At 38.1% G+C, this 24,447-nt stretch overlaps 4 protein-coding genes across 10 annotated transcripts in view; 2 read left to right on the forward strand and 2 right to left on the reverse strand.

The window, feature by feature from the left end:
* Positions 1 to 9,336, reverse strand: part of LOC107693839 (ubiquitin carboxyl-terminal hydrolase 20) — a 29,241-nt gene extending 19,905 nt beyond the window's left edge. For 4 of the 5 annotated variants that reach the window (XR_001634793.1, XM_016493366.1, XM_016493369.1 and 1 more), the window contains exons 1-19: positions 9,238 to 9,336; positions 8,282 to 8,380; positions 8,145 to 8,198; positions 7,970 to 8,032; positions 7,714 to 7,848; positions 7,394 to 7,496; positions 6,475 to 6,544; positions 6,209 to 6,322; positions 5,667 to 5,745; positions 4,791 to 5,223; positions 4,112 to 4,258; positions 3,882 to 3,994; positions 3,444 to 3,616; positions 2,818 to 2,912; positions 2,641 to 2,674; positions 2,398 to 2,443; positions 2,112 to 2,292; positions 1,819 to 1,945; positions 692 to 861 (exon numbers count right to left, since the gene is read on the reverse strand). Coding sequence is in view for 4 of the 5 variants with exons in the window: in XM_016493366.1 (XP_016348852.1) it covers positions 692 to 861; positions 1,819 to 1,945; positions 2,112 to 2,292; positions 2,398 to 2,443; positions 2,641 to 2,674; positions 2,818 to 2,912; positions 3,444 to 3,616; positions 3,882 to 3,994; positions 4,112 to 4,258; positions 4,791 to 5,223; positions 5,667 to 5,745; positions 6,209 to 6,322; positions 6,475 to 6,544; positions 7,394 to 7,496; positions 7,714 to 7,848; positions 7,970 to 8,032; positions 8,145 to 8,198; positions 8,282 to 8,362 (2,218 nt within the window). In the remaining variant the exon portion in view is untranslated. The other variant, XM_016493367.1, reaches the window with a different exon arrangement.
* A 316-nt stretch (positions 9,337 to 9,652) lies between these two features.
* Positions 9,653 to 13,546, forward strand: LOC107693845 (uncharacterized protein C9orf78 homolog). Of its 2 annotated transcripts, XM_016493373.1 has the most exons (10): positions 9,661 to 9,690; positions 9,733 to 9,845; positions 10,012 to 10,071; positions 11,493 to 11,544; positions 11,663 to 11,733; positions 11,829 to 11,906; positions 12,047 to 12,244; positions 12,365 to 12,501; positions 12,884 to 12,982; positions 13,087 to 13,546. In XM_016493373.1, the coding sequence occupies exons 2-10, from the start codon at positions 9,766 to 9,768 to the stop codon at positions 13,179 to 13,181; spliced, it is 870 nt and encodes a 289-aa protein (XP_016348859.1). In that variant the 5' UTR covers positions 9,661 to 9,690; positions 9,733 to 9,765; the 3' UTR covers positions 13,182 to 13,546. The 2 variants fall into 2 exon arrangements, with proteins under 2 accessions (XP_016348858.1, XP_016348859.1); XM_016493372.1 differs by having other exon boundaries at positions 9,653 to 9,845.
* Positions 12,160 to 21,130, reverse strand: LOC107693846 (mediator of RNA polymerase II transcription subunit 22-like). Of its 2 annotated transcripts, XM_016493375.1 has the most exons (6): positions 20,396 to 21,130; positions 19,661 to 19,815; positions 19,487 to 19,567; positions 19,200 to 19,408; positions 16,466 to 16,662; positions 12,160 to 12,233 (listed from the first exon to the last, which is right to left on the reverse strand). In XM_016493375.1, exons 2-5 carry the CDS (start codon positions 19,781 to 19,783, stop codon positions 16,473 to 16,475), a joined length of 603 nt encoding a protein of 200 aa, XP_016348861.1. In that variant the 5' UTR covers positions 19,784 to 19,815; positions 20,396 to 21,130; the 3' UTR covers positions 12,160 to 12,233; positions 16,466 to 16,472. The 2 variants fall into 2 exon arrangements, with proteins under 2 accessions (XP_016348861.1, XP_016348860.1); XM_016493374.1 differs by lacking the exon at positions 12,160 to 12,233 and having other exon boundaries at positions 16,199 to 16,662.
* Positions 21,131 to 21,213: 83 nt separating this feature from the next.
* Positions 21,214 to 24,161, forward strand: LOC107693850 (60S ribosomal protein L7a-like; the record flags this gene model as incomplete). Its single annotated transcript, XM_016493378.1, has 7 exons — positions 21,214 to 21,361; positions 21,564 to 21,713; positions 22,236 to 22,376; positions 22,731 to 22,810; positions 23,083 to 23,213; positions 23,420 to 23,489; positions 24,014 to 24,161. Coding segments are annotated over 7 exons (825 nt in total), but the record flags the coding sequence as incomplete, so codon positions are not given.
* Positions 24,162 to 24,447: the final 286 nt, after the last annotated feature.

The raw sequence follows: 24,447 nt of genomic DNA on the forward strand, positions 1-24,447 counted from the left end.
TTTTGGGCGGTGTAGAGTAGGGCTTGTTGTTTGTCGTTTCTCCGATCACAAATGCAGACATGGTTTTATGTTTACGCGGCGCGATGCAACGCGTAAAAAGACAGTACAAGTCATTATAATCCGTAATTATGTCCCCACTGTATGCAACAAATGCCTCGTTTATGATAGGTTTTAATGTTTTTGTCTCGTCGCTCCGGCCGGACAGGGCATCACTGTATGGTAAGGGGCGTAACATTTCCGTCACACGCTTGAGGTGTTCGGCCAATCACAACGCACTGGATAGCTGGCCAATCAGAGCACACCTCGCTTTTCAGACCGATGAGCTTTGTAAAAATCGACGCGTTTCAGAAAGGCGGGGCATAGAGGAGAAACAATAATGTAGAGTATGTGGAAAATAATGTTTTTTGAACCTTAAACCGCATAAACACATTTCATTACACCAAATACACAAAATAATATTATTTTTAGCAACATCATATGACCCCTTTAACTTACTCACTAAAGTCAATTTGTTCTCGCATTCAGCTCTTCATACTAACACAGTAAATCACAGTCGAGAGTAAAAAAATATGTGATTGTCATTATAGTGGCAAAGTTAATTAATATTTCAGTTATTTACCTAAATCCATTTGAAATGGACCAGTGTGTAGGAGTTTTAGATATACATGAGAGTATTTGTGTGTGATTGTACCTCCATGTTGACAGAGGAAAGTGTGGTTGGTGATGGGGCTGGGCTCAGTGAATGTGTTGAACTTGTTGAGCCATTCTCTGGAGATGTAGAACTGCAGCAGACTGGGCTCCTTTAAATTAGCCAGAGCGACAACCTTCTGTCTCTCTCTCACAGATTCTTCACTGCTCTTCCTGAAAGAGAAATTGACAAACTCCCCGTCATAAGAATAATATCAATATAATAGACATTCTTGTTGGAATCAATCCCAATGAGTTTCTGTGTTTTGCTGGTGGTTTGTTATGATGCACAGGTAGTCATGTCATGCTTCCATGAAGGGGCAACCCACTTCATGTAGAATAAAAAAAGTTTTTTATTAGGCTACTGATATAACTGGTATCTTCGTTCATGTGAGTGTACATCGTTTTACTCATACTTTTCAAAATAACTATTCATTTCATTATGGGTAAAACAGTTTAAAGGTGTGACAGATCTTTTCTTCTGTATTACGATGTACATCTGAGTGCATGTAGGGTGGAACTTGGTTAGGACTGAGGCACATCTGATTGAAAGCTTGGGATTGTAAGAAAAGGGGCAGGGTTTAATCAGACTAAATGACCGGGAAGAATGATGGGAAAAATTAGTTATAACATCTTCATCATAAAAGCATGAATTACCATAACTTTAATAAGGAAAAACATTACTGAGTGCACTATTAAAGGGGTTATGAACTGCCTTTGTTCTGAGTTTTTCCACAGCTTGGCACTACACAGCATCTTGTTGTCTTCGGAGCCATCTTTATCTTTCGGTTTCTGCATAGACCTGCATTTGCCTCTCGTTATACACTACATGTGTGAATCGGTAGGCGGGGCTAAACAGGCAGTGATGTAGAAGTGGGCATTGATCCTCTTCTGCGGAGGCGGAGTTTAGCCACACTATTACATCATAGAGCGGCACATTCCACAATGTCGTTTTGGCAGACTGGCTTCAATATAAGCGTTTTTTTTTTAACCGCAATATAAGCAGTTCAGAAACTTTCAGGATGTTTTTATAGTACAGTGACCTCTTATATGTCAAAACATCAAGGATATTTTGATTTCTCAGTTCATGACCCCTGTAACAACCATTACAAGGTCAAAAATTAAGTGTACCTGTAGAAGAGAACATACGCTTCAGCGTTCTGCACTACCGTCTCATGCACTTCTGTTACATACTGATCGTCAAATTCGTACCACTGTCCATTGATCACATTCTGACAGTACGCAATGTAGTGACCACCTGTCCAACAGGGGGAAAAAAACATATTATTTCACTCAATTAAAACTATACACAAAATAATGTCTTAATTGTCATCTGGGAAAAGCGCCAGTGATTAATAAATGCAAGTTCACATTTCAAAATCTCAAAGCTCCTAATTTCGCAATATTACACAGAAGTAACTTACTCCCAGCAGTGCCGTGATGACAGATGACAGACAGTAGGTCATAGGTAGTAATCTGAGATGGGCTCTCCTTAGCCAAGAAGGGCTTAAGATCCAAACCCTCCAATGGGAATGACACGTGGCTATTTATCTTGAATGAGTACATGACTTCATGCCTGAAACGCTTCAGGTGAATGCACAATATCTGAAAAGGAGATTACACACAAACTCAACAGGAATACAAGTTCTGTTGAAAAGTAAATGTAGCAATCCAGTAAATGAGCAGATTGAAATGGAGGGGGTTACTTACTTCTGGCACACGCAGAACTTTACAATATTTCACACCATTTCTCAATCTGGGAAACAGGTAGATTAAATGAGCTTGTTTCATCATTTAAACATTTAAACCTAACAGCTACAGTATGATTTTGGCTGTAAAACCCTAAGTACGATTTAGATTAGACTACAAAATATTTAAACAGCATAGTAACCACTACATTATTTCATCTTGATCACACACATTTCAGTCTTTTTTTCCACCAAGAAATCTTACTTTTTACATCGTTCACAGCTGTACATGTTGTCTCCTGTTTGGTGCAAAGAAAATAAATATCAACCAAGGGTTGACAAGCAGTACAACAATGTTGAAAAAGCAATATAAGTTTTTCCCCTCTTATCTCATTCATAATTGCAATTGCACATTCAGAAATGACAAACATGATGTCCTAACCTTTCAGCTCATCAGCAGCAAAGAAGGCTGCCAGGCAGTCCTCCAGCATTACCATTGGGCCCCAAAACCAACTCGGAATACAGGACACTACAAACCTGCATAAACACATACGTTTATATTAAAAGATCAGTGTTTGTTTTCATGGCAATTACATTGTCTTACATTCAGCTTTTTCACACTACTGTTCAAAAGTGACAGTAAAGAAAGTTATTTTAAACATTCTATTCATCAAATAATCCTGAAAAATTGTATCAAGGTTACCACAAAAATATTGATATGCTGCTTTTCACAAAAATATTGACCAAATTAGAAAATTAGAATGAATTCTGAAGGATCATCTGACACTGAAAACTGGTGTAATGGCTGCTGAAAATGCAGCTTTGCCATCACAAGTGTAAATACCATTTTCAAATATATTAAAATAATACTAATTGTACATTGTAATAATATTTAATAAGGTTTTACTGCATATTTGATTAAATAAACATAGCCTTAGTGAGCACAAGAGACTTCTTTCAATCTTTCTAACCCCACATTTTTGAACTGTAGTGGAAATAATTGTCAAAGCCCTATTTTGCACTTTCCACATCTTGATCATTTTCTGCCCCATCACTCTCTCACTATACCTTCGTATAGATTCCATGATGTAGGAGATCCAGCCCTGGGCAGCATAGCCATCCGTGCAGACACCAGCTTTAACAGGAGCACTCTGGTGGATGGAGGAATGGAGTTTGGCCAAATCCTCTTTACCCGGAATAGGCAAAGACAGGTCCTGAAAGGTCTCCACAGTTGTTGAAACCTGCAAAGGCAGATATTTTCTTTGAAACATTGCTTCTACAGTTACATAACATTTGCTTTATGTGATATGAATACAGTTTGTTTGTGCAGCTATGTCTTGCAGTATTCTTCTAGACGTGATTTGAATTGGAAGTGGAGCTCCTCGGAAACTACATTGTGCATGACAGACTATCCTGCCGTTTTTAATACATTTTTAAGTGTAATGAAAGTGATTTGATGCTTGGTGCCCTCTAGAGACAGAAAAACTCCTTGCATCCTTTCCTCACCCGGTCACATGTCAAACACTGAACAAGACTCAGAATGGATCCATCAAAGATATCTGAAATAACACTGCGGAAACGGGACTGCTTCTTCTTCTTGGTGCTCAGGAGAATCTGAGCTATAGGACAAACAATCATGACGTTTATTTAGTGCAAAGCAAAATACAAATAAAAACTTCTTCTTTTTTTTTTACAACTATTTTGTATTTATTTGTATTTATATGAGAGAAGCAAACCTCTCTTGACTGTATAAGTGGGTCCAGCTCTGAGGGGGCTGGATCTAGGTGGGCTGCTGGAGAGTCTGGAGTGGAGTTCTTGCACACTGCGAGTGGGGCTACAGGGACGAGAGGACGGACAATGCATGGAAGCTTCATGATCAGGTTCTGCAAGAAAAGTGGGATCAGGAAGTGAGAAGGTTCTTTTTTTTTTTTTAAGAATTATATTCACATTCAAAAACTACTAAACATACTACACTACCGTTCAAAAGTTTGGAGTGAGTAAGATTAACACTTTCATGCAGTAAAGATGGACAAAAAAAGGTTATTACATTATTAAATAAGATTTCTATTTTAAATAACAGCTGTTCTTTTCATTAAAGAATCCTAAAAAAAAGGATAATGGTTTCCACAAAAATATTAAACAGCACAACTGAAGGCATTTTTCATTTCTGAAGGATCATGTGATTGTGACACTAAAGACTGGAGTAACGGCAGCTGAAAATGCAGCTTCTCCGTCACATTAATAGATTTTTTTTTATTTAAATAGAAAACAGCTATTTTAAATTGTAATCATATTTCATAATATTACTGTTTTTACTGTATTTTTCAGAATTGGAGAATTCTTTAAAAAACACACACACACACACATAAAAAAAATCTTGGAGACCCCAAACTTTATGATATAAGAACCTCATACCTATATTTCCTGGTGCCGGCACAGTTGTGGTTGCAGTTGTTGGCTCTGTTTCTCTCTCTGCCTGTCCCTCTTGTGCAGCCGTGTCCACATCTGCATCCTCATCCATTTCCCGTGTCTTCTCTTCTCCTCTTCTCTCCTTCAGCCTCTCTTTCTCCGAGATTCCTCCATTTCCTCTCACTCTCACACATTCGTCTTGGATGAGCAGCTCTGCTTCTCCTCCTGCCCTCTCTCCATCTCCTCTCTCGCTTCCTGATCCAGAGTCACACGACAGGAACTCATCCTCAGAGGGGCTTCGGTCTCCATCGACATGATTACGGTTGTCGAGGTTGTGGTCAGGCAGGACATCTGAGATTGCACCGCTGCAGTCGTTCAAAGGCTCCTTCAGCTCCTCATGAAGTTGGTCCATCAGACATCGCAAAAACTCCTGAGTGTCCTAAAAAAGACGGCAAGGAAGCAAGGAGTGTGTACTTTACAAAAATACTATGGGGCTTATATGATAATATTACAGTCTTGAAAGGCTGCATTGTAATCTTCATATCAGTGTTGTTACTGTTAACTAAATCTAAACCAATTAAAAATTGCTTTTGTCATTTGAAATAAAGCTGAAATAAAATATAAATGTTAGACAAAAAACTTACACTTAAAAAAAGAAAATGAGAAATGTTAACTTGGCAACTGTTTATAACAAAATCTTATGTTTATGTCGAAGTAAAATTATTAAAACTAAAATTGAAATATATTAAAAAACAAAAACTATTAAAAATGACAAAAGCACCTAACAAGATTACTAAAACTTATATGTAAAATTAAAAACTATTTTAAAATATTAATAATTACTATAATAGTATATAAATAATACTAAAATAACTCATATACCTGTTGAGCATAGCCACGAAACATGGGGTTCACCAGTTTGATTCCATGAAACAGACTAGTGGGCACAACATAACTTGGCCTTGACAGAGCCAAAAAGAAACCAACAGAAAACAATAAGATTCATATAATTAGTACCAAGTTCAATATATTAAAGCCACAATTGAAGTCCATCATATGGAGAAAAATCCTGGAATGTTTTCCTCAAAAACCTTAATTTCTTTGCGACTGAAAACAGAAAGACATGAATATCTTGGATGACATGGGGGTGAGTAAATTATCAGGAAACTTTTATTCTGGAAGTGAACTACTCCTTTAAGGCCGGGACACACCAAGCCGACGGTCAGCCGTTGGCCAACGTCGGGCCAACGGCAAGCGACGGTCGGCCTAGTTTGTTTGGTGTGTTCCACTCGTCGGGCTCACGTCGGCGGCAGTTTAGTCGCCACTAGTTCTTTGAAGTCGGCTTGGTGTGTCCCGGCCTTTAAGATTAAGTTTGCTAGTTTGCCAGGTCTAGGTTAACGGTTTGGCAAGTCAGTGCTTGTTACCGTTTCTTGTGCCAGAGCTCAGAGATAAGCTTCTGATAGCTTTTACACAACGCCGGCTTCTTATCCGTACGGACCAACCCACTGCAATCCAGGAAAAACTGAGTCAAAGGAGGACTGGAGAGAAAAAGACAAAGAAACAGGAAAACCAATATCAATTTCAGAAGCAGGATGCACAGACCTAAAACATAAATCAGTGGAATCAGTCACGCTTCCAATTTGTGTTGTCTGAATTATGCTTATTTATGCTTCACAAGTTGTGAACTCACCAATTGGACAGGGCCTGCAGTGCAGCATTCATGTAACAGGAGTTCCCAATGTTCTTCATCCCTGTGAGACCTGAGAAAGTGTAGAGTATTAAGCAGAATAAAGAGTATAATGAGAAATGCCAACACTCGCCTACAACTTTGGAGTGTGGAACAGAATCTTAGTCATTACGCATAACTAATGTCAATAAGATCCAATTTAATTTGGCTTACATACTTCCATTACGCCTTCTCATATTAAGAGAACAGAAAAAGTAATTGACTGGTTATTCATTCATATAGACATTATTCAATCCGCTCCTTTAAAATGTTGTATAAGCAGGACATGATAGCCATCTGTTAGTAAATATACAAGTTACTGAAAAGGTCATTTGAAAAATCCATACTGACTGACAACTACTGTGAATATTTGGGGTCAGTTAATTTTTTTTAAGAAATCAATACTTCTACTCCGCAAGGATGCATAAATGCTGTTCTTTTGAACTTTATATTCATCAAAAACATCCTGAGAAAGTATCATGGTTTCCACAAAATTTTTCAACACTGACAATAGTAAGAAATGTTTCTTAAGAGCCAAATCTGTTTCTTGAGTTTCAAATGTTTCTTGAACACCGAATCAGAAAATTCAGCTTTGCCATCACAGAAATAAACTGCATTTTTACAATATATTAAAATAGAAAATGGTCATTTGGATTGTAATAATATTTCAAAATATTGCTGTTTTTACTTAAATTTGTTTTTCAATCAAATAAATGCAGTCTTGGTGAGCACAAGAGACTTCTTTTGAACACGTTAAAAAAAATCTTAATATTTTGAACGGTAGTGTATGTTTCCCTCTCAATGTCTAGGTGGGTGTCATAGCTATTTTGAGGATTTGAAATGCCATGCAATGTGTACTAGCTTCCTGTTAACAAAATTATACCTCTAGGTTTGAGCTCATCCTCCTCAGATTCTGAGCCTTCCTCATCTGCCACTGCGATAGGCACTACTTTTAACGGGTAACATGTTGTCTGGGGAAGAGGATCCTTTGGGGATGAAAAACAATAGAATTATCTTTCTTGTATCATTCTTGTACTTCATTATTTATTGTGGCTAAATTCGATCTTCAGACTGATATTAATAATACAGGAGACACAGCCAACCTCAAACAAGAAGTACCATATATTAATCATGTTTACATAATCTTAAAAAGCTAAAAGTGCACATTTCTGTGAGGTGTTTCAAACAGTCTGATGACTTTACCTGTTCATGTGGTTTGCAGCAGTGAGCTAATGATACAGGAGTAACAGGCTTTGGTTCCAGAAACACCTCCCTCTCACATACATAACACCACACCCTGAATGTGGTCAAGTTTACTGTCAGATTGTGTTTTTTGGCCTGGAAAAAAAATAAAAGATGCACACATGTATAAAAGAATAAGAGAAACTGATATGCATAATAACTGAACAGAACGCATGCCAGAGAATGGACTGAATAACTGAATGAATAAGAATGTCACCTGTGCATGTATAGTACTGTGATCAGAATATGATTCTCCACAGCCTACATAGGGACAGTCACACTGTGGGGAAAGCAGGACAAAGAGAGTAATTATTATGAATGTAAAGAAATGTTTCGGGCCTAAAAATTCATTCTACTTATCTAACATGTTTGCTAGGGAAAAGGCTCCCCACCTGTAGACATGCCCAGAGGTTGGGTCCACCAACTCCACATGACTGACATGTGCCCTTGAGTAAATACAATGTGATAATTCAACAAACAGCACTCATAACACATTTAAGACTTAAATATTAGCAAAAGCGATTCTAACCTTTGATTTCTGAATCAGTTCCTCCTTAGTAACTTCACCAATAGAGTCCAAGTGAGGACAAAGATCCCCATTGTCAGTCATCTTGATTTTCACCTCACTCTATTACAATACACAAAGAACATTTTGAGACCTACTAGTACAGCTCTACACAGCATCAATACAATAGACACTGAACAAATGCTGCTTTAAAAATCCTATGACTTTCTTTTTTCCGTAGTGAACAAAAATAAAAATTAACTCAGTCACCATTCACTTTCATTCTATACGAAAAATAATCATATTTTTTGTATAACTCGTCCTTTAAGTATAACCTTCTAATGTACTTACAGACTCAGTATCAGCGTCAAGGAGAAAAATTGCCATCATTGAATGCATTATTTAAAAAAAAAAAATAATAATAATAATAAATGAAAGAAGAAAAAAGAATCAAACTAAGGGTGATATATCTAGATGTGAGTAGCTGTGAGTCCGTGCCTGAAACTCTCTGGAGCCCAAAAATGCTGTTTCATGCGCCTAACACGACTGAGAAGGATGCATTCACCCAATTTCACCTCGTCTATTGTTACAATGAAGAAATGCACAATAATGCATCATAAAGATGTATTCATTTGTTTTTCCATACGAAAAGTAGCTCTAACAGAAATCCTAAAAGAAAGGGGAAAACAATTATATTATGAATTGGCCTCACTATTCCTCTGAATTTAAAAACAATATCTCAAAACGAAACAATCAGTCTTTCTGCATCTCCGGTGTTTTTCTTGTTTATCATCACACTACAGTTCCTCTACATGTCATCGTCAACCACCCAAAAGCTCAAAAACTGAGTTTTTCAAGATGCCATATTTCCACTCGGGCTGCAAGACACTATTCAGACGCTGAGTCGACATGATGGTATCTTAGCAAATAAATAGTGACACTCCGCTTCAGCCGAAGGAAAGATAAGAACAAACATTTACCTGTCAGACAGAAACAAAAATAACGCTCATAGATGATCATTTTAGGCCAATAGGTGGTATTTGTAACAGTGGTGGGTAGCAGTGTACTAAGCAGCATCCATACTGAATACAGTATGAGTGTGCGTCACAGCTTTGACCAGAGCCAATGACTGCTTTCAGCTTTTTTCATCTGATCAAAAACGATTTTTAATTAACTTAAACCAATACAGTTTACATGCTATTTGTTTTAGGAGTTGTTGTTTTAAATTGTTTTGTTATTATTTTTACTTCGTTTTTTTTTTCATTGTCATAGCGGTAGCTGATCTTGAACCAGCCTCTTCATTCCCAATTAGTCGCTTTACACCGTTAAACGTTCGTATGGAAAAAAGACGAGCTGATCTCAGATCAGCTGTTAATGCCGAGATTGTGACGTCAGCGGAAGTTTCGGGAAATGTGAGGAAAGCGGTCCGCCGCTAAACACAGGCCGCCGACGTTGCGTACGATCGTGTGAAGGGATAAACATTCAACAATTCGACGTTTTTTTAAATCATGCCCCCAGGTAAAAATTTTAGGAGGAGGAAGGAGGATTCATCTGACGAGGAAGATGCTGAGACAAAAGCCGTGGTCAGGTAGATATGTTTATCATATTAAGGCCAAATAGAGTAACCGAACATGACTGTAGAAAAAATATTTATGTGAGGTTTAAGTGTCAAAGTCATTCAGAGGCCACATGCAGACGCCTGTTCATGTGTGAGAATATATTTAAAAATGTTAAATGTAAACATGTTTTCTAAGGTCCAAACTGGATGAAGCCAAGGAGCTTCAAAGTTTACGAAAAAGGCAGCATGGAGTAAGGTTGGTTACACGTCTGTTTACAATGCTATTTATTTTTGTACCAATATGACAGTCTTACACGTTTGCACAAGTCTTATTTTTTGCATTGTTTAATTTCCAAGTTTTAATTAACTATTTAAAGTCCCCCTGTGGTCAAATATTTTATCCCTTAAAACGTATCTTTGATCATCAAAATGACATATTTAAATGTTTTTTCTTGTGAAAATAATTTTCTCATGCCTTAAAATAGCTTGAATGCAACTCTACACCCTTGCCTCATTTACTATACGAATGGTCAGTTCTTATACGTGACGTCCCATACTATATGCACACCTCATACGAAACCATTTTACTGCAGCATTTTTGAGATATGGGATCATATGGCATTTTAGAGGGCTACAAAGTCCCCATTTCTAATAAGTAGAAAAACCAATGGTCAGTTCTTATACGTGACGTCCCATACTATATGCACACCTCATATGAAACCATCATGTCCCGTATAAGAACTGACCATTGATTTTTTTCTACTTATTAGAAACGGGGTCTTTATAGCCCTCTAAAGAGCCATATGGTCCCATATCTCAAAAATGCTGCAGTAAAATGGTTTCGTATGAGGTGTGCATATAGTATGGGACGTCAAGAATAATGTGCCATATCTCAAAAACACTTCAGTAAAATGGTTTTGTATTAGGTGTGCATATAGTATTGGACGTCCCGTATAAGAACTGACCATTGGTTTTTCTACTTATTAGAAATGGGCCTTTATAGCCCTCTAAAATGCCATATGATCCCATATCTCAAAAATGCTGCAGTAAAATGATTTCATATGAGGAGTGCATATAGTATGGGACGTCCCGTATAGGAACTGACCATTGTTTTTTTCTACTTATTAGAAATGGGGACTTTATAGCCCTCTAAAGCGCCATATGGTTCCATATATCAAAAATGCTGCAGTAAAATGATTTCATATGAGGAGTGCATATAGTATGGGACGTCCCGTATAGGAACTGACCATTGTTTTTTTCTACTTATTAGAAATGGGGACTTTATAGCCCTCTAAAGCGCCATATGGTTCCATATATCAAAAATGCTGCAGTAAAATGTTTTTATATGAGTTGTGCATATAGTATGGGGCGTCACTTATAGGAACTAACCATTGTTTTTTCTACTTATTAGAAATGGGGACTTTATAGCCCTCTAAATCACCATATAGTCCCATATCTCAAAAATGCTGCAGTAAAATGGTTGTATATGAGTTGTGCATATAGTATGGGACTGGCACATGGTTTGTCTAAACGCATATTAAAAACACAACATAGACAAATAAACAACATAAAAAACTTGATTTTCACTACAGGGGGACTTTAAAATAATTTGTCCATTCAATTATGTTTGATTAAAATTCGAAATAATATATGCTGCTTTCCATTGTGTTCCTCCAGCATTGCAACGTTACTTGTAGGAGAGAAGCTTCCTTTGGAGTCTGAGCTTGAGGCAGGTTTTTTTTTTTTAAAGCAAACTACATTTTGTATTACAATGAAGGTCTTGCATTGTTACAGTAAATGTATGATTTAATGGGTACAATATTGCCACTCCCTGTTTTGTGCATTAGGACGACCCGTTTAAACTGAAGACTGGAGGTGTTGTTGACATGAAGAAAGTGAAAGATAGAAATCGAGACATGCAAGTGGTATTATGGAGTCATGTTTGCTGTTCATTTAAAGTTGATGTTTCTGTATTTTATAAGTGAAATAATGAACATTTTCTCTCCACTACAGGACAGCAGATGAAAACGACCTGAATCTCGGTACCTCCTTTTCTGCTGAGACTAACAGACGAGATGAAGATGCAGACATGTAAGTGCATATGTGTGCGCGCAAACCATCTGTATTCTTTGTCTTTCTACATGATGGTTTTGGGTTTTGTTTTTGTTTTGTTTTTTGCCTCCATTCTTTATATTATTTCTCTCTCTCTCCTTATATGCTATTTCATTCAGGATGAAGTACATTGAGACCGAATTAAAGAAAAAGAAAGGCATGGTGGAGGCGGAAGAGCAGAAAGTGAAGGTGAAGAATCCAGAGGACCTCCTGTACGAGCTTCCAGAGAGCATCCGTGTCAATTCTGCCAAAAAGACAGAGGAGATGTTGTCCAATCAAATGCTGAGTGGAATTCCAGAGGTGGATCTGGGGATAGAGTAAGTAAAGACCAGAACTAATTCAAAGACATTTTCCTTTGATCACATCTGAGATTTTTCTCTAGTCCACCTAGCTATGGATGTCAGCATCAAAACCTTTTTTTTCTACTTTCTTATCAGTGCAAAGATAAAGAACATCATCAGCACAGAAGAAGCCAAAGCAAAGCTGCTTGCTGAGCAGAGGAATAAAAAGAAGGACAGCAGGACCTCCTTTGTTCCCACTAACATTGCAGTAAATTACGTCCAGCATAATCGCTGTAAGTGCACACAAATATCTGACCAACCAGCTTTTTGTATTTTAAGGTCATGTGCTTAGTGCTCGTACATCGATACGCTTGTCTTCACACAATTATTTATTTTCTTATCTTTCTAAAGAATCAGTAACCTCTATGTATTTTATATTCAGAAGTAGTATTTGTTTTTCATCAAGGTTATCAATTACATCTGCATTTAATCCAAACATTTTATGAGTTACAGCTCTATCTCTGCATAACCTTTAGGTTTGGAGTTTACTAACCAAGGACTATTCATATTCAGTTGCTTACTCATTACAAGTGAAATGATTTCAATATTTGAAATATTTGCTATCCTTCCCTAAAGGACAACGATTAAGTCATTTTCTGTATTTGTTCCTTCAAGTCTATCATGAGGATGTAAACGCTCCCCAGAGACGGCACAGAGAAGAACCCAAAGCCAGGCCACTACGAGTAGGAGACACTGAGAACCCTGCGCCTGAGGGTAAGATCATAACAATATCATGTTTTGCTTAAATAACACATAGATCTGCATTTGTTGGATTTATATTAATGTGTTTTGTGTTTACATCTCTTCTCGTTCTCCAGCTTCACCACCCAATTACCGCAAGAGGCCTAATAACGAGAAGGCCACAGATGACTACCACTATGAGAAATTCAAGAAGATGAACCGACGATACTAACCCTCCACCTTTGCTACAGTCACCTGAATGGACAATTTTTTTCTGTAAAATGAGAAATTTAAATATTTTTTACTGTATTTAAAAATGTCTTCATAGCTTGCATACAGTCATAAACATCTTACAAGAAATCTTCCCCCAAAACATTGGTTATCTTTGCAAACTTTATAAAGCAGAAGAACATGTTGGTTTCATTTTAATGTACCGTGCAGCATGTTAATGCATTATAATGTGTTTCAGTTTCCTTGGCTGAAAATTAGTCTTTGGTCTCGCTTAACATTCAACAATAACAATACGATCGAAGATGGCGCCGATGCTGATGGCTGCCTCCGTGGCGTGCTCCGCAGTTGTTTTTATGTTTTTGTTAGTTTGTCCTGTCTTTAGTTATATCCCTGCAATCAGTTTCGGAAGTACACACCACCCGATATTTCACCGGTTTTCGACTATTCTGATGTTTTGCTGGACATTGTAGTCGGGGGAGCTGCGGCGCTGATCAAATGCTTCAGGACGCGCAGACAGGAGAAGAGAGCCGGCGCGCTCGTGAAGCTCAGGCAGCGCGGATTCAGGACGCCGTTGCCTAGTATCCATCTGGCGAACCTCCACTCTCTACCCAACAAAACGGACGAACTCCTTCTGCTCTCCCGGACAAATAAGGATTTTTCAAACTCTGCTGCTCTGTGTTTCACGGAAACCTGGCTGAAAGACGCCATTATGTGTAAACATACCTGGCAATAAAGCTCATTCTGATTCTGAATACAATTAACATATCACATCAAATAAATACTTAATACATTTATCCCTCCTAAAAACAATGCAGTCCTACCCTTTGTTCAAGAGACTTATTGCACTTGGCTTAAACGTTTGTTTATATATTGCTTTAGTTGCCTTCAGTGTCCTATAACGGCACCCAGATGGTAACAATTCAAAGGCATAGTTCAGAGGGTGTGTTATATCTCCACTTAGGACCAAAGCTTTCCTCCTAACTGCCATATCATACAGCTGATCAATTGACTTTATATTAATCAAACTTCATTGTTTTAGTAAAGGTTATTTTTATTCTACAGACTTTGCTAATGAAATAAGAGTAATATTATAATCTCTATTAGAGTTACAACGTTACCTTTCCTTAAGTTTTCGCTTGGATGTCTTTTACCAATCTAAAATGGAAAGGTTGTGCTAAGGTAGCACAGCAATAAAATAGGTTGTTCGGAAAGTATCCAGCCATGTAAAATTAAAAATACGAGATGAGAGATGCAATATGATGAAAACAGCCGTAGCTATGGGCAACCGGTGATTGGCAATTCCATCATGACAATGTGCCCACCTGTGCGTCACATCTCGTGTAGTTTTTTGCTGAAACATCAAATCACCCAGGTGACTCAGCCCCCTACAGCACAGATTTAGCACCTTGTGACTTTTCCCAAAACTAAAATCACCTTTGAAGGGGACTAAGGCATCATTGTCCTATGTACAATGTTTCTTGTATCTTCTTCGATAAATGTGACCCTGGACCACAAAACCAGTCATAAGGGTCAATTTTTTTAAATTGAGATTTATACAAGCTGAATAAATAAGCTTTCCCATTTGTTGAAATAAATATAAAAAGTACAGTGAGTTCGTGACTCTTCGCTGAATGTGACCCACAATCTGTGATTCTCCTTCGTGGCCATGGAAAAATTCATATTTATAATGACAACACTTATACTTTGTCATTTAAAAGTTTCCAACAAAGAAATGGATCGACTTCTGTCAGCTTGTTGAACACACACTTTTGTAATTTAAGTTCATTTCGGTGTTATCAGGAGAAGATGCCACAAAGGACCTATTTAAATTTATTTATTTATTTATGTCATTCATATCAGACCTTTTTTAATTCATTCATGCATTCATTCATTCATCATTGACAGAGAAACTGGCTCAGTAAATGAAAGCAAAAGATCACTTTTCGTCTGATCTGGGTTTTTCAAAAGGGTCTGGCTGCAGCTTGGCGCTTGCACTCTCAGACGTGCATTCTCAGGCTTGCACTCTCAGACACTTGCACTTCCGCTAGCGACGTCACTTGCAGTCTTTTATTTTTTTTATTTTGTTCTATTTATTTATTCTTTTTGTTTGAATCGCTCAACATTTTACAACAGTAGCCAGGTGATGAAGACAAGACAAAAGAAACTAAATTATAATGTCACTTGCAATCGCCACTTGCACTCTCCGCTACCTGCGACGTCACTTGCAATCGACACAAATCGTGCGTGTTGCGAGCGTCCAGCGGGCGACACTGTTTTCACGCTAATCGGGTAAACACTGTAAACCAAATTCTACAAAACCTAAGAGAGAAATGCAGTGCATATCATGCAGTGCGATAAAATAGCTTCTCTTCCCTGCAAACGATACAATGAAGAATGAATGGTTGTTTAACTTAAAGGCAAAAACAAAACAAAAGATAAGCATTTATCCTTATAGAGAATGAGAAGTAACCATGGGAACGGATAGCGTATCCTGCTAATATGGCGGCTCCTTCCCGAAATGCAATGCGGAGCGAAAAGATCGTGACGTAACTCCTCATTCTCTATAGGAGGAAAATTTTTAACGTGCAATTTAACGCATTGCGTTCTGGGCTCGTCTGCTTGTCTGTACGGAGTTGATCCTTTTAAAATCACTTAATGCATTTCAAAATGCACGTTCATATTTGCTGTTCTGTATATACTTTGAGTCAACAACAAGACATATAGGCTACTGAATTGTCTTTATCATCCGTTATTATGCCACATTAAGCGTTTTGCTGTATGGGAGGACAAGTGAAAGTTTGCGCATTGTGTTCATAGCCATCTGTTTGCCTTGTAGTACATTAAATAATAACTATATATCGAATTTGATCTTTTAATTGAACTTAATGTATCTTAATACATTTTACTCCGAAATGTATGCAGCATGTTTACAGAGTGGTGTTCTTTTTTTTTTAGCATCCAAAACACCACTTGCCTAAACAAGTTGTAGTTTTTTGAAGAACAATAATGAAAATAAAGTGTAGCATAGTTGTAATATCACTCAGAGACATTAAACTTAGCTATATACAGATAGAAAGGCAAACACTTCATTATACCACTGTAGCATGTTACCCAACTACAGTAGTTCTCAGCATTAATTCAGTATCATATTTGCAGGACAAAATCACATCATCAATTCAAGTAATTGTTTAGATTTGCAGTCTGCAGCTGGTGGTTTAAGATGGGGCTTATTATGATGGTAAATTGCTTAGCTGTGTAATCTAACTGGTCCATGAAGGAAGTTACCAGTATTTCATGACTGCTCACTAGTGCTGCTGCCGTGGCTGTTGAGGTGACGCTGCATGGACTCCTGCAACCCCAAGTTGTCTGAATCCTCTGGGTTGGCACGTGAGGGGTCAGAGGTCATCTCAGGGGACCCCCAACTGTCCTGCCGATGAAAGGCCTCACAAAGTGGCAACTCAACACCATCCCACTGTCCACAGCTAGAAACATTATACACACACACACACACACACACACACGTTACACACAAACTAACATTTCTTCTGTCCACTTCTGCCTAAAACACCCAAAAAGCCATTAGGAGTATGAATGAATGACGTTGCACATTCATTCACTCATTACAGAAACAAACTCACACAACATATGAATGAACAGGGAAAGAAAGCACAAGCAAGGAAAGAAGCTGTGAAAAGCATTATTTCAGGATTGCTACTGACATGAATGGAACCGTGTGGTCACATGGCATTATTCTTCTGTTTGCTGTTTTTCTTTGCATTGAACAGATGTGTGTAGTCTCTAATAATATAATTGCTCAACAGATGAAAAGCAAAAGGCTGTAAGCAGCAGAGAATTTAGAGTATGCACTCAGCAGAGGCAGAAAATAAAAATTCCAAATCAGAGGTGAGCAAATAATAGATCAGACACTAAATGTGCTCTAGTTCCTCTCGGGTTTATTTATGAAATTTGAAATGACCAGTGGATTTGTGAAAAAACTGACAAATATTCTTACACATTTTCAACAGGTACTAATGTGACCAACACTGTGTCTGCTAAATATGTCACCACAAAGAAACAAAGCGTAGTGCAATTTCCAACCACTGAGGAAATCAAAAACTCCAAAAATTATAAATATTACATTTTGAACATGACACATATGGCCTCTGAAAGCTAAAATATTTTCCCAGTTTTCACAAACTTCAATTAGTTTAACAGAGAAAAAAAAATCACTGCATTTATGAATATACAGTGAAAATCTCAACAACAACAAAAAGAGTATGAAACATATTTCTTCCAGTAAGCTCATTAATGATTCTTAAAGTAATTTTTACCATACGTACAGCACCATATATTACTTTTTACAAATTCTAAAGTGCTTTGAATTTTGCAGCCCAACGTTGATTAAAGGGGTCATATGATGCGATTTCAAGTTTTCCTTTCTCTTCCAAAATTAATGTGCCCAATCCAATTTCAAATTTAAATTCACATCTACATTTTTCTTAAAAACTGTAAAAATGTATAAAATTATTTCCATAATTATTTCCAAAATGTCTCTTCACATATAACTATTCACGTTTACACTGGTGTGCTTCAAAGACAGCTTGAATTAATTTAAAATCTCTGCATAGCACTAAAGATCCAGATTTATCATCCTATACTAATCTCTATAAAAATTCACTCCAAACAGCACCACTAATGAGACTAAATACACATCCTGATTCCTGATTGCAAGTAAATATTCTAAAACATAATCGTTTGAGGCACCTGGGGGAAAATATTTACATGCACTTCAATTTGTATAACAGATGGGTTTTCTTGTGCAAAACCAGTTATACTGAAAGTGCTTGATATTGTCTTTGGCATGACTACAATATGGATGGATATGACTATACGGATATATGGATTTTGCTATATATTTGCCATACTAGAAGCATAGCAGAAAAATATATGATGTCTGGCTTGTTATAAATATGACAAGTGGAATAAAACCCAAGGGCCTACTGTATCTAATTTGTAATTGAGTCTTACTATGTGACTGAGCTGGGTCAAAAGAGAATGTATTCTTTCATTAGTTACAGTCTTACCTGCAAGAATGAACACTCTTATTAAAGAGTTAGTTCACCCAAAAATGAAAATTAGCCCATAAATTACTCACCCTCAAGTCATCCTTTGTTAACAGGAGCAAAGGAAGCAAAGTTTCCTTACTTTAGCAAAGGAAAACCAGTCTCCTCTTGGCTTATATCGAAATCCTCCGACATTCTTCTTTACAAATCCTCGTTTTGTACTTCTAATTAGTGACCGCTGTTTTGTTTTGATCTCTCCCCTGCGTTTCCGTGTGCGTCACTTCTGAGCAGCGCATGCGCAAAGCCGACCTCATACGTCATCCGCCCAGAGCTGCTTCCGTGTAGGACTGTTGGCGCAAGCTACATTTAAGTGATTATTACGTTTTGAATATGGATATTTTTCTTACAAAAACGCATCGATTCGCTACAGGAGGCCTTTGTTCACCCCCCGGAGCTGTGTGAGACACTTTTTTTTTATGGATGGGCGCATTTTAATTAAGTGCTTTTGGACTGATGCATGCAACATCCGCTGAGTGCCATGAAACAGCTTGAAAGATCAAAGACAATTTTTAATATAACTCCGACTGGATTTGTCTGAAAGAAGAAAGTCATATACACCTAGGATGACTTGAGGGTGAGTAATTTATGGGCTAATTTTCATTTTTGAGTGAACTAACCCTTTAAGGCACAATGGTATGATATGATTATGTGTATGGAGGACCAAACTGGGATGGTGTAATCAAACAAATAGCAAAACAACATGGTTAGCACATGATATTTTAGCAAAATGAAAACCGTTGGAGCCAATAATTGGTTGTGCAAGTTAAAAATGCCTTTAGCTCCATGAATCACCCTGTGTTATGTTCTTATGATGTACATATCAAATTTATGGCTTTGGTAAGCAAGGGAAGGCAGAGGTGACTGCACACGTTTTGGGAACACTGGTCTATTTGTACCTGGAGGAGTAATACTCTTCCTCAAGCTCATACAGGTCAATGGCAATCTCATCACGTAGGGAGATGAGCTTCTTGTCGCACTCTTCCTGCAGCGTGCGCAGCTGCTGGTTGCGGAGACTGATGGCCTCGTTGACAGAGGGGAAGTCATTCAGGATGAGGAACTGCTTCAGGTCTGAGACAAGCTTCATGAGAGACTCTCCAGCGCGTACCTAAAACATATTACACATGTAAATATCATCCCAGTCTGATATGCCTATTTATTATCGTACTATCACTGTAGATCTTACAATGTTGGCAGCTCGCACGTGCATTTCATAGTGGTCCTGCTCAGCTTGCGTCGCTCTGGAAACCTGAGTCTCTTCTTCCACCTGATAGATCAGATGACCAGATTATAATCCCAATGTCTCATAACTAAATCATATTGATATGAACGTCACACAGCAAAATGCATACCAACATACCTTTGCTGTTTTGATTATTTCCGTAAAATTGTCTAGAATTGACCTGATGTCATCTTTAAGTCTCTTGTTGTAGTTCTGCAGAAGAGTTTCTTTGCTTTGCGGGAGGACTCTCTGTGTGGCCATCTCAGCGCTCTTCAGTCAGACTTGATTCAGTGCTAAAGGATCAGAAACATGACATTACTGTTAGAATTGCAATTGGTTCACACTAACCGCTACTAAATACATATAATAAACAGCCATTGTTACATTTCCACAACATAACTGCAGCCAGTTTTTTTAAAAGATTTATTATCTTAAAATTATTACAATATTAATTATCACTATTTATTAATAGTGGTTTAATACTGGTTGATACTTTAAAGTGTATAGTAGTAATTAATCCTAGGGAGTCAGCTTTCACATTTCACACTACACATTTATTTGTAAACCCCGTTTTTATTTGCATATTTATAAGGCCATTGACTACACAAATGCAGTTCGTGATGGCGACGCAGCTTTTTTAATGCTTGTCTATCTGTGAAAATGTCTATTTTAAGAAACGCATAAAAGCGAAAACACAACACAAGTCAATGCACTTGCCGTCAACATTCGACATTTTGTTTTTGTTTTCCTCAGATGGTGAAACTAAACAGCGCGTGCAGGTTTCTGTTACCATACACCACGCATGAATAATTAATGAAGTAAAAAAAACGTTGTAGTTGCTATAACTTAAAAGCAATTAAACTCGCTACTCACAGCTGCACACATTCTTTTAACATCTCTTCAAATAAACACGAGCCTCCCTCATTTGTTCTGTCGCGTACAAATGATGTCATCGCGGTAATTATATTTCCCACAGTCCTTTTCTTCTTCCTTTCCGTCTGAACCAACATGGTGAGTGTCCGACGGTTTTGACTGGGAAGCCGCTACTTTCTTAAAATCCTTTAGCATCCAGTTTTGTAGTGTGTTCTCTGACTCATAAAATATCGGTTATTGGAACTAAAGCACCAACGCTTGCTCTCTGAGTGAAAATTGCGAGCATTTTAAGGATTTGGAAGAAGAATGTGAGCTGTGTAGTGGTCGGTTACTGTCGGCACTGACGCCTCGAGTTGTGTCGCCGTTAGACCGTAAGCCGTTGAACGTTATTATCCGTAGTTTCAATGCGGACTCGCTTGACTGTTGATCTGTTTTTAATAACATGTTTATTATTATGAGAAACCTTAACCGCGGGCTCCAACGCGAATGCTACCCTGTTAGCGGACTGGTTTGTAGGCCAAAAATGAATCCGATCGGCCCAGTGGTGCTTATTAAATACGCAAGTGCTGCTGTATTTTACACTATTATACACCTGTTGGTCAATTAAAAATCTGCCAAGTATGATTAGTGAAAGTGCAATGTTGTTTGGGTACGCGTGTATCTCTTGGATGCTAAAGTGGTAAAGTTGCTACAACGCATGTCACATCTTAAGTTGGTGTGTTTTGACTAGTATTTGGGGGGAACGCATTTTTTTTTAAACTGAGCAAAAGCCGCAAAATGGTATTTCTCTTGAAGTTTCTGCTCATTTTGGTTGATGAGCTCAAGTATTGTGCTTCTCTTCACAGCCTAAGGGGAAAAAGGCTAAGGGGAAGAAGGTGGCACCAGCCCCTTCAGTAGCCAAGAAGCATGAGGCCAAGAAAGTCGTGAATCCCCTGTTTGAGAAGAGGCCCAAGAACTTTGGCATTGGTGAGTAACAACTGGACCACAGATGAGGTCAGTCATTTAAAGTGTAGCTGTCAAATAAGTGCAGATGATGTTATAAATATTTGCTATCTTAACAGCAATGCAGACAATCTTCCACCAAGATCGCTGATGCACATATGTCTTGAAAGCAACTGACAGTTTGTTGACCCTAATGCTAATGAAAGTCATGCACTTTAATCTTCAGGTCAGGACATCCAGCCGAAGCGGGATCTGACCCGATTCGTGAAATGGCCACGTTACGTCCGGTTGCAACGCCAGCGGGCCATCCTCTACAAGCGTCTGAAGGTTCCCCCTGCGATCAACCAGTTCACCCAGGCTCTGGACCGCCAGACCGGTGAGTTATTTGCTTGACTGGAGTCTCCTACATCTTTCTGCTGTTGTTCATACAACGATGCTTGTAGAGGTTGGCGGATAGTGGATTTTATCAATAACCAATTAATCGACAATTGTTTTAAGTCAATAATATGAACGAAAAGTTGCTTGATGTAAGATAGTGCTGTAATTAATTAGAAAATTAACAATAATGACTTAACCATGATATTATTGTATGTCTCGCAGAGGAATTAAATACAGTTGTGTTTTGCCATTAATTCCACAAAGCAAATATAAGCCTCAATCATTGAAAACAATATATTGGTCGACCTCTAAATGCTTTTTAGACTTTTGCGAATGTGCAGATGATGTGAAAGAATATTTGCTATCTGAATAGTCAATGCTGACAATTTCCACCAAGATCACTGATGCACTGTTTTATACACACATTATTGCTGTTTAAAATTCAACTTGAACTGTACTGTAAAATTACCAATAACCCAAGTTTTCACCAAAGTGTTAACTCTTTAAATTCATTCTGTAGCTACCCAGCTGTTCAAGCTGGCCCACAAGTACAGGCCCGAGACCAAGCAGGAGAAGAAACAGAGACTGCTGGCTCGTGCTGAACAGAAGGCTGCTGGAAAGGGAGACGTGCCCACTAAGAGGCCACCAGTCCTCCGTGCAGGTGGGTCTTTTTAAAGAGTCTCTTTTCTTTGAAGACACTGAAAGGTCCAACTCTTTCTGGAGTTACGAGTTGCATTCTCCATTGTTCTCAACCTTTTTGACTCTTAAGGCCCATCTTTTGTCCAGGACGATATCTGATGACCCTCTTATCTAAGCTGATATGTACCTTTGGTACTTATGTTGTAATAAAATTAAACAGAGTTATTAGCATTTTAATTGAGATTAACAAGTCATTTTAATGGGGAGCCCTTGGAAGTTTGATAAAGCCCCCTAGTGGTCACCGGGCCCTGGTTGAGCAAAACTGCTGTATATCATGTGGCTTTAATATCTGTTTAACACTTTTGTTCATTCTCAGGTGTGAACACAGTGACCACACTAGTGGAGAGCAAGAAGGCACAGCTGGTCGTTATTGCTCACGATGTGGATCCCATTGAGGTGAGTTTTTCTACTGGATATATACATCTAGTCATAAATCATGTTGTGGTTGTCTGCAGTGATGTCTTGAATTTCTTCACCTGAATTCAAACTGAAGATCAAAAATACGAGCTTTTTAACCCTGAGCAACAACCACTTATGTCTCGCAGAAGTATTTCTGTAATGATTATTTTCAGAGTTGTTTTGGCTTTTGATTTGTGTAGTTTTGTTAGACTGCTGAATGTGGGGATGGATGTCGATGCATAATTGATTTGATTTAATTCTGTTTGTAGCTGGTGGTGTTCTTGCCTGCTCTGTGCCGTAAGATGGGAGTCCCGTACTGCATCGTCAAGGGCAAGGCCAGACTGGGCAAACTGGTGCACAGAAAGACCTGCACCTGTGTTGCCTTCACACAGACCAACCCGTGAGTAACACACACACACTCGTGTTTCACTTTCCTGCGCTGCACTTCCTATGGCTATGATGTCTGAATTTCTTCAACTGAACAACCATGTGGTTTCAAATGAGCTTTTTAACCCTGAGCAAAATGATTTGCAGTTGATTAATGATTTGGGCATCATGGACACAAGACCTTTGTGGTTAACGTTTGTTTTTTCCTCCCATCTTCAGCGAAGACAAAGCAGCTCTTGCTAAACTGGTGGAGGCCATCAAGACCAACTACAATGACAGATACGAGGAGGTCAGTTATCAGTTCTGATAATAAACTATTGATTTATCGTTTTACAATTTGATGGCGTTTCAATTAGCCTTTGCTAATTTAGTTTAGTCTCCTAAATGATGTCTAAATGTAATGCCATTTTTTTTATAATTTGTTTCTCGTAAAATGTTGTGCCCACTTTGAAAATCGATGGGATCATATTGTCTACACTAGCTGTCGAATAGGACATTCCAGACTAACCCATAGTTTTCTGTTGGCGGGTGAAGATCCTCCTTTATGTTCTTTATGCCAGAATCCATTATCTTTGAAGCATATTTTGATGGATTGTAATAGTTTAAAGTCTGTCAGAACTCATTATTTTTCTGTTGGCTTTTGTGGAAAGATTTTTAATGAAGTAAGACCAGATTTAGTTTCAGAATTTTTATCTAAGATCACATTTAAAAACTTATCCTCGTTCTCACCATGAATATAGCCAAGGTAGCTCGCATGATGTTAAATCACAAACAAACAATAATTTGTTTCTCCCGCTTCCATTCCCTCTTCAGATCCGTCGTCACTGGGGAGGCAACGTCCTGGGTCACAAGTCAACTGCTCGCATTGCTAAAATCGAGAAGGCAAAGGCCAAGGAGCTGGCTACTAAACTGGGCTGAGCTCCTGTCTTGTTTAATAAATTAAAATGTTCCCACAAAACTGGTCGAAGTTTGACTGGTTCTTTTTACGTTTCAGTGTTTGTTGCTTTTAAAGCTTTAAGAAAATACATGCAATTAGAAAACATATTTCTGAACATTTAGAGACTTGTATAAGAGTTAAAACCGCTTTAAGAGGGACTGTTAGCTGTTCTCCAAACTTGAAACTATTAGTTAATGAAATTTAAATGAAACCATCAGCAGGGTTTCCCAAACGTTTTGACTCCAAGCCCTCTCATTTTTCCAACACAATATTTGAAAGCCCCCCCCCCCCCCCAATTGCGTTTTAGATT

The sequence above is a fragment of the Sinocyclocheilus anshuiensis genome, unplaced genomic scaffold (genome assembly GCF_001515605.1).
Source record: "Sinocyclocheilus anshuiensis isolate Anshui unplaced genomic scaffold, SAMN03320099.WGS_v1.1 scaffold1392, whole genome shotgun sequence".
Lineage (NCBI taxonomy): Eukaryota > Metazoa > Chordata > Actinopteri > Cypriniformes > Cyprinidae > Sinocyclocheilus > Sinocyclocheilus anshuiensis.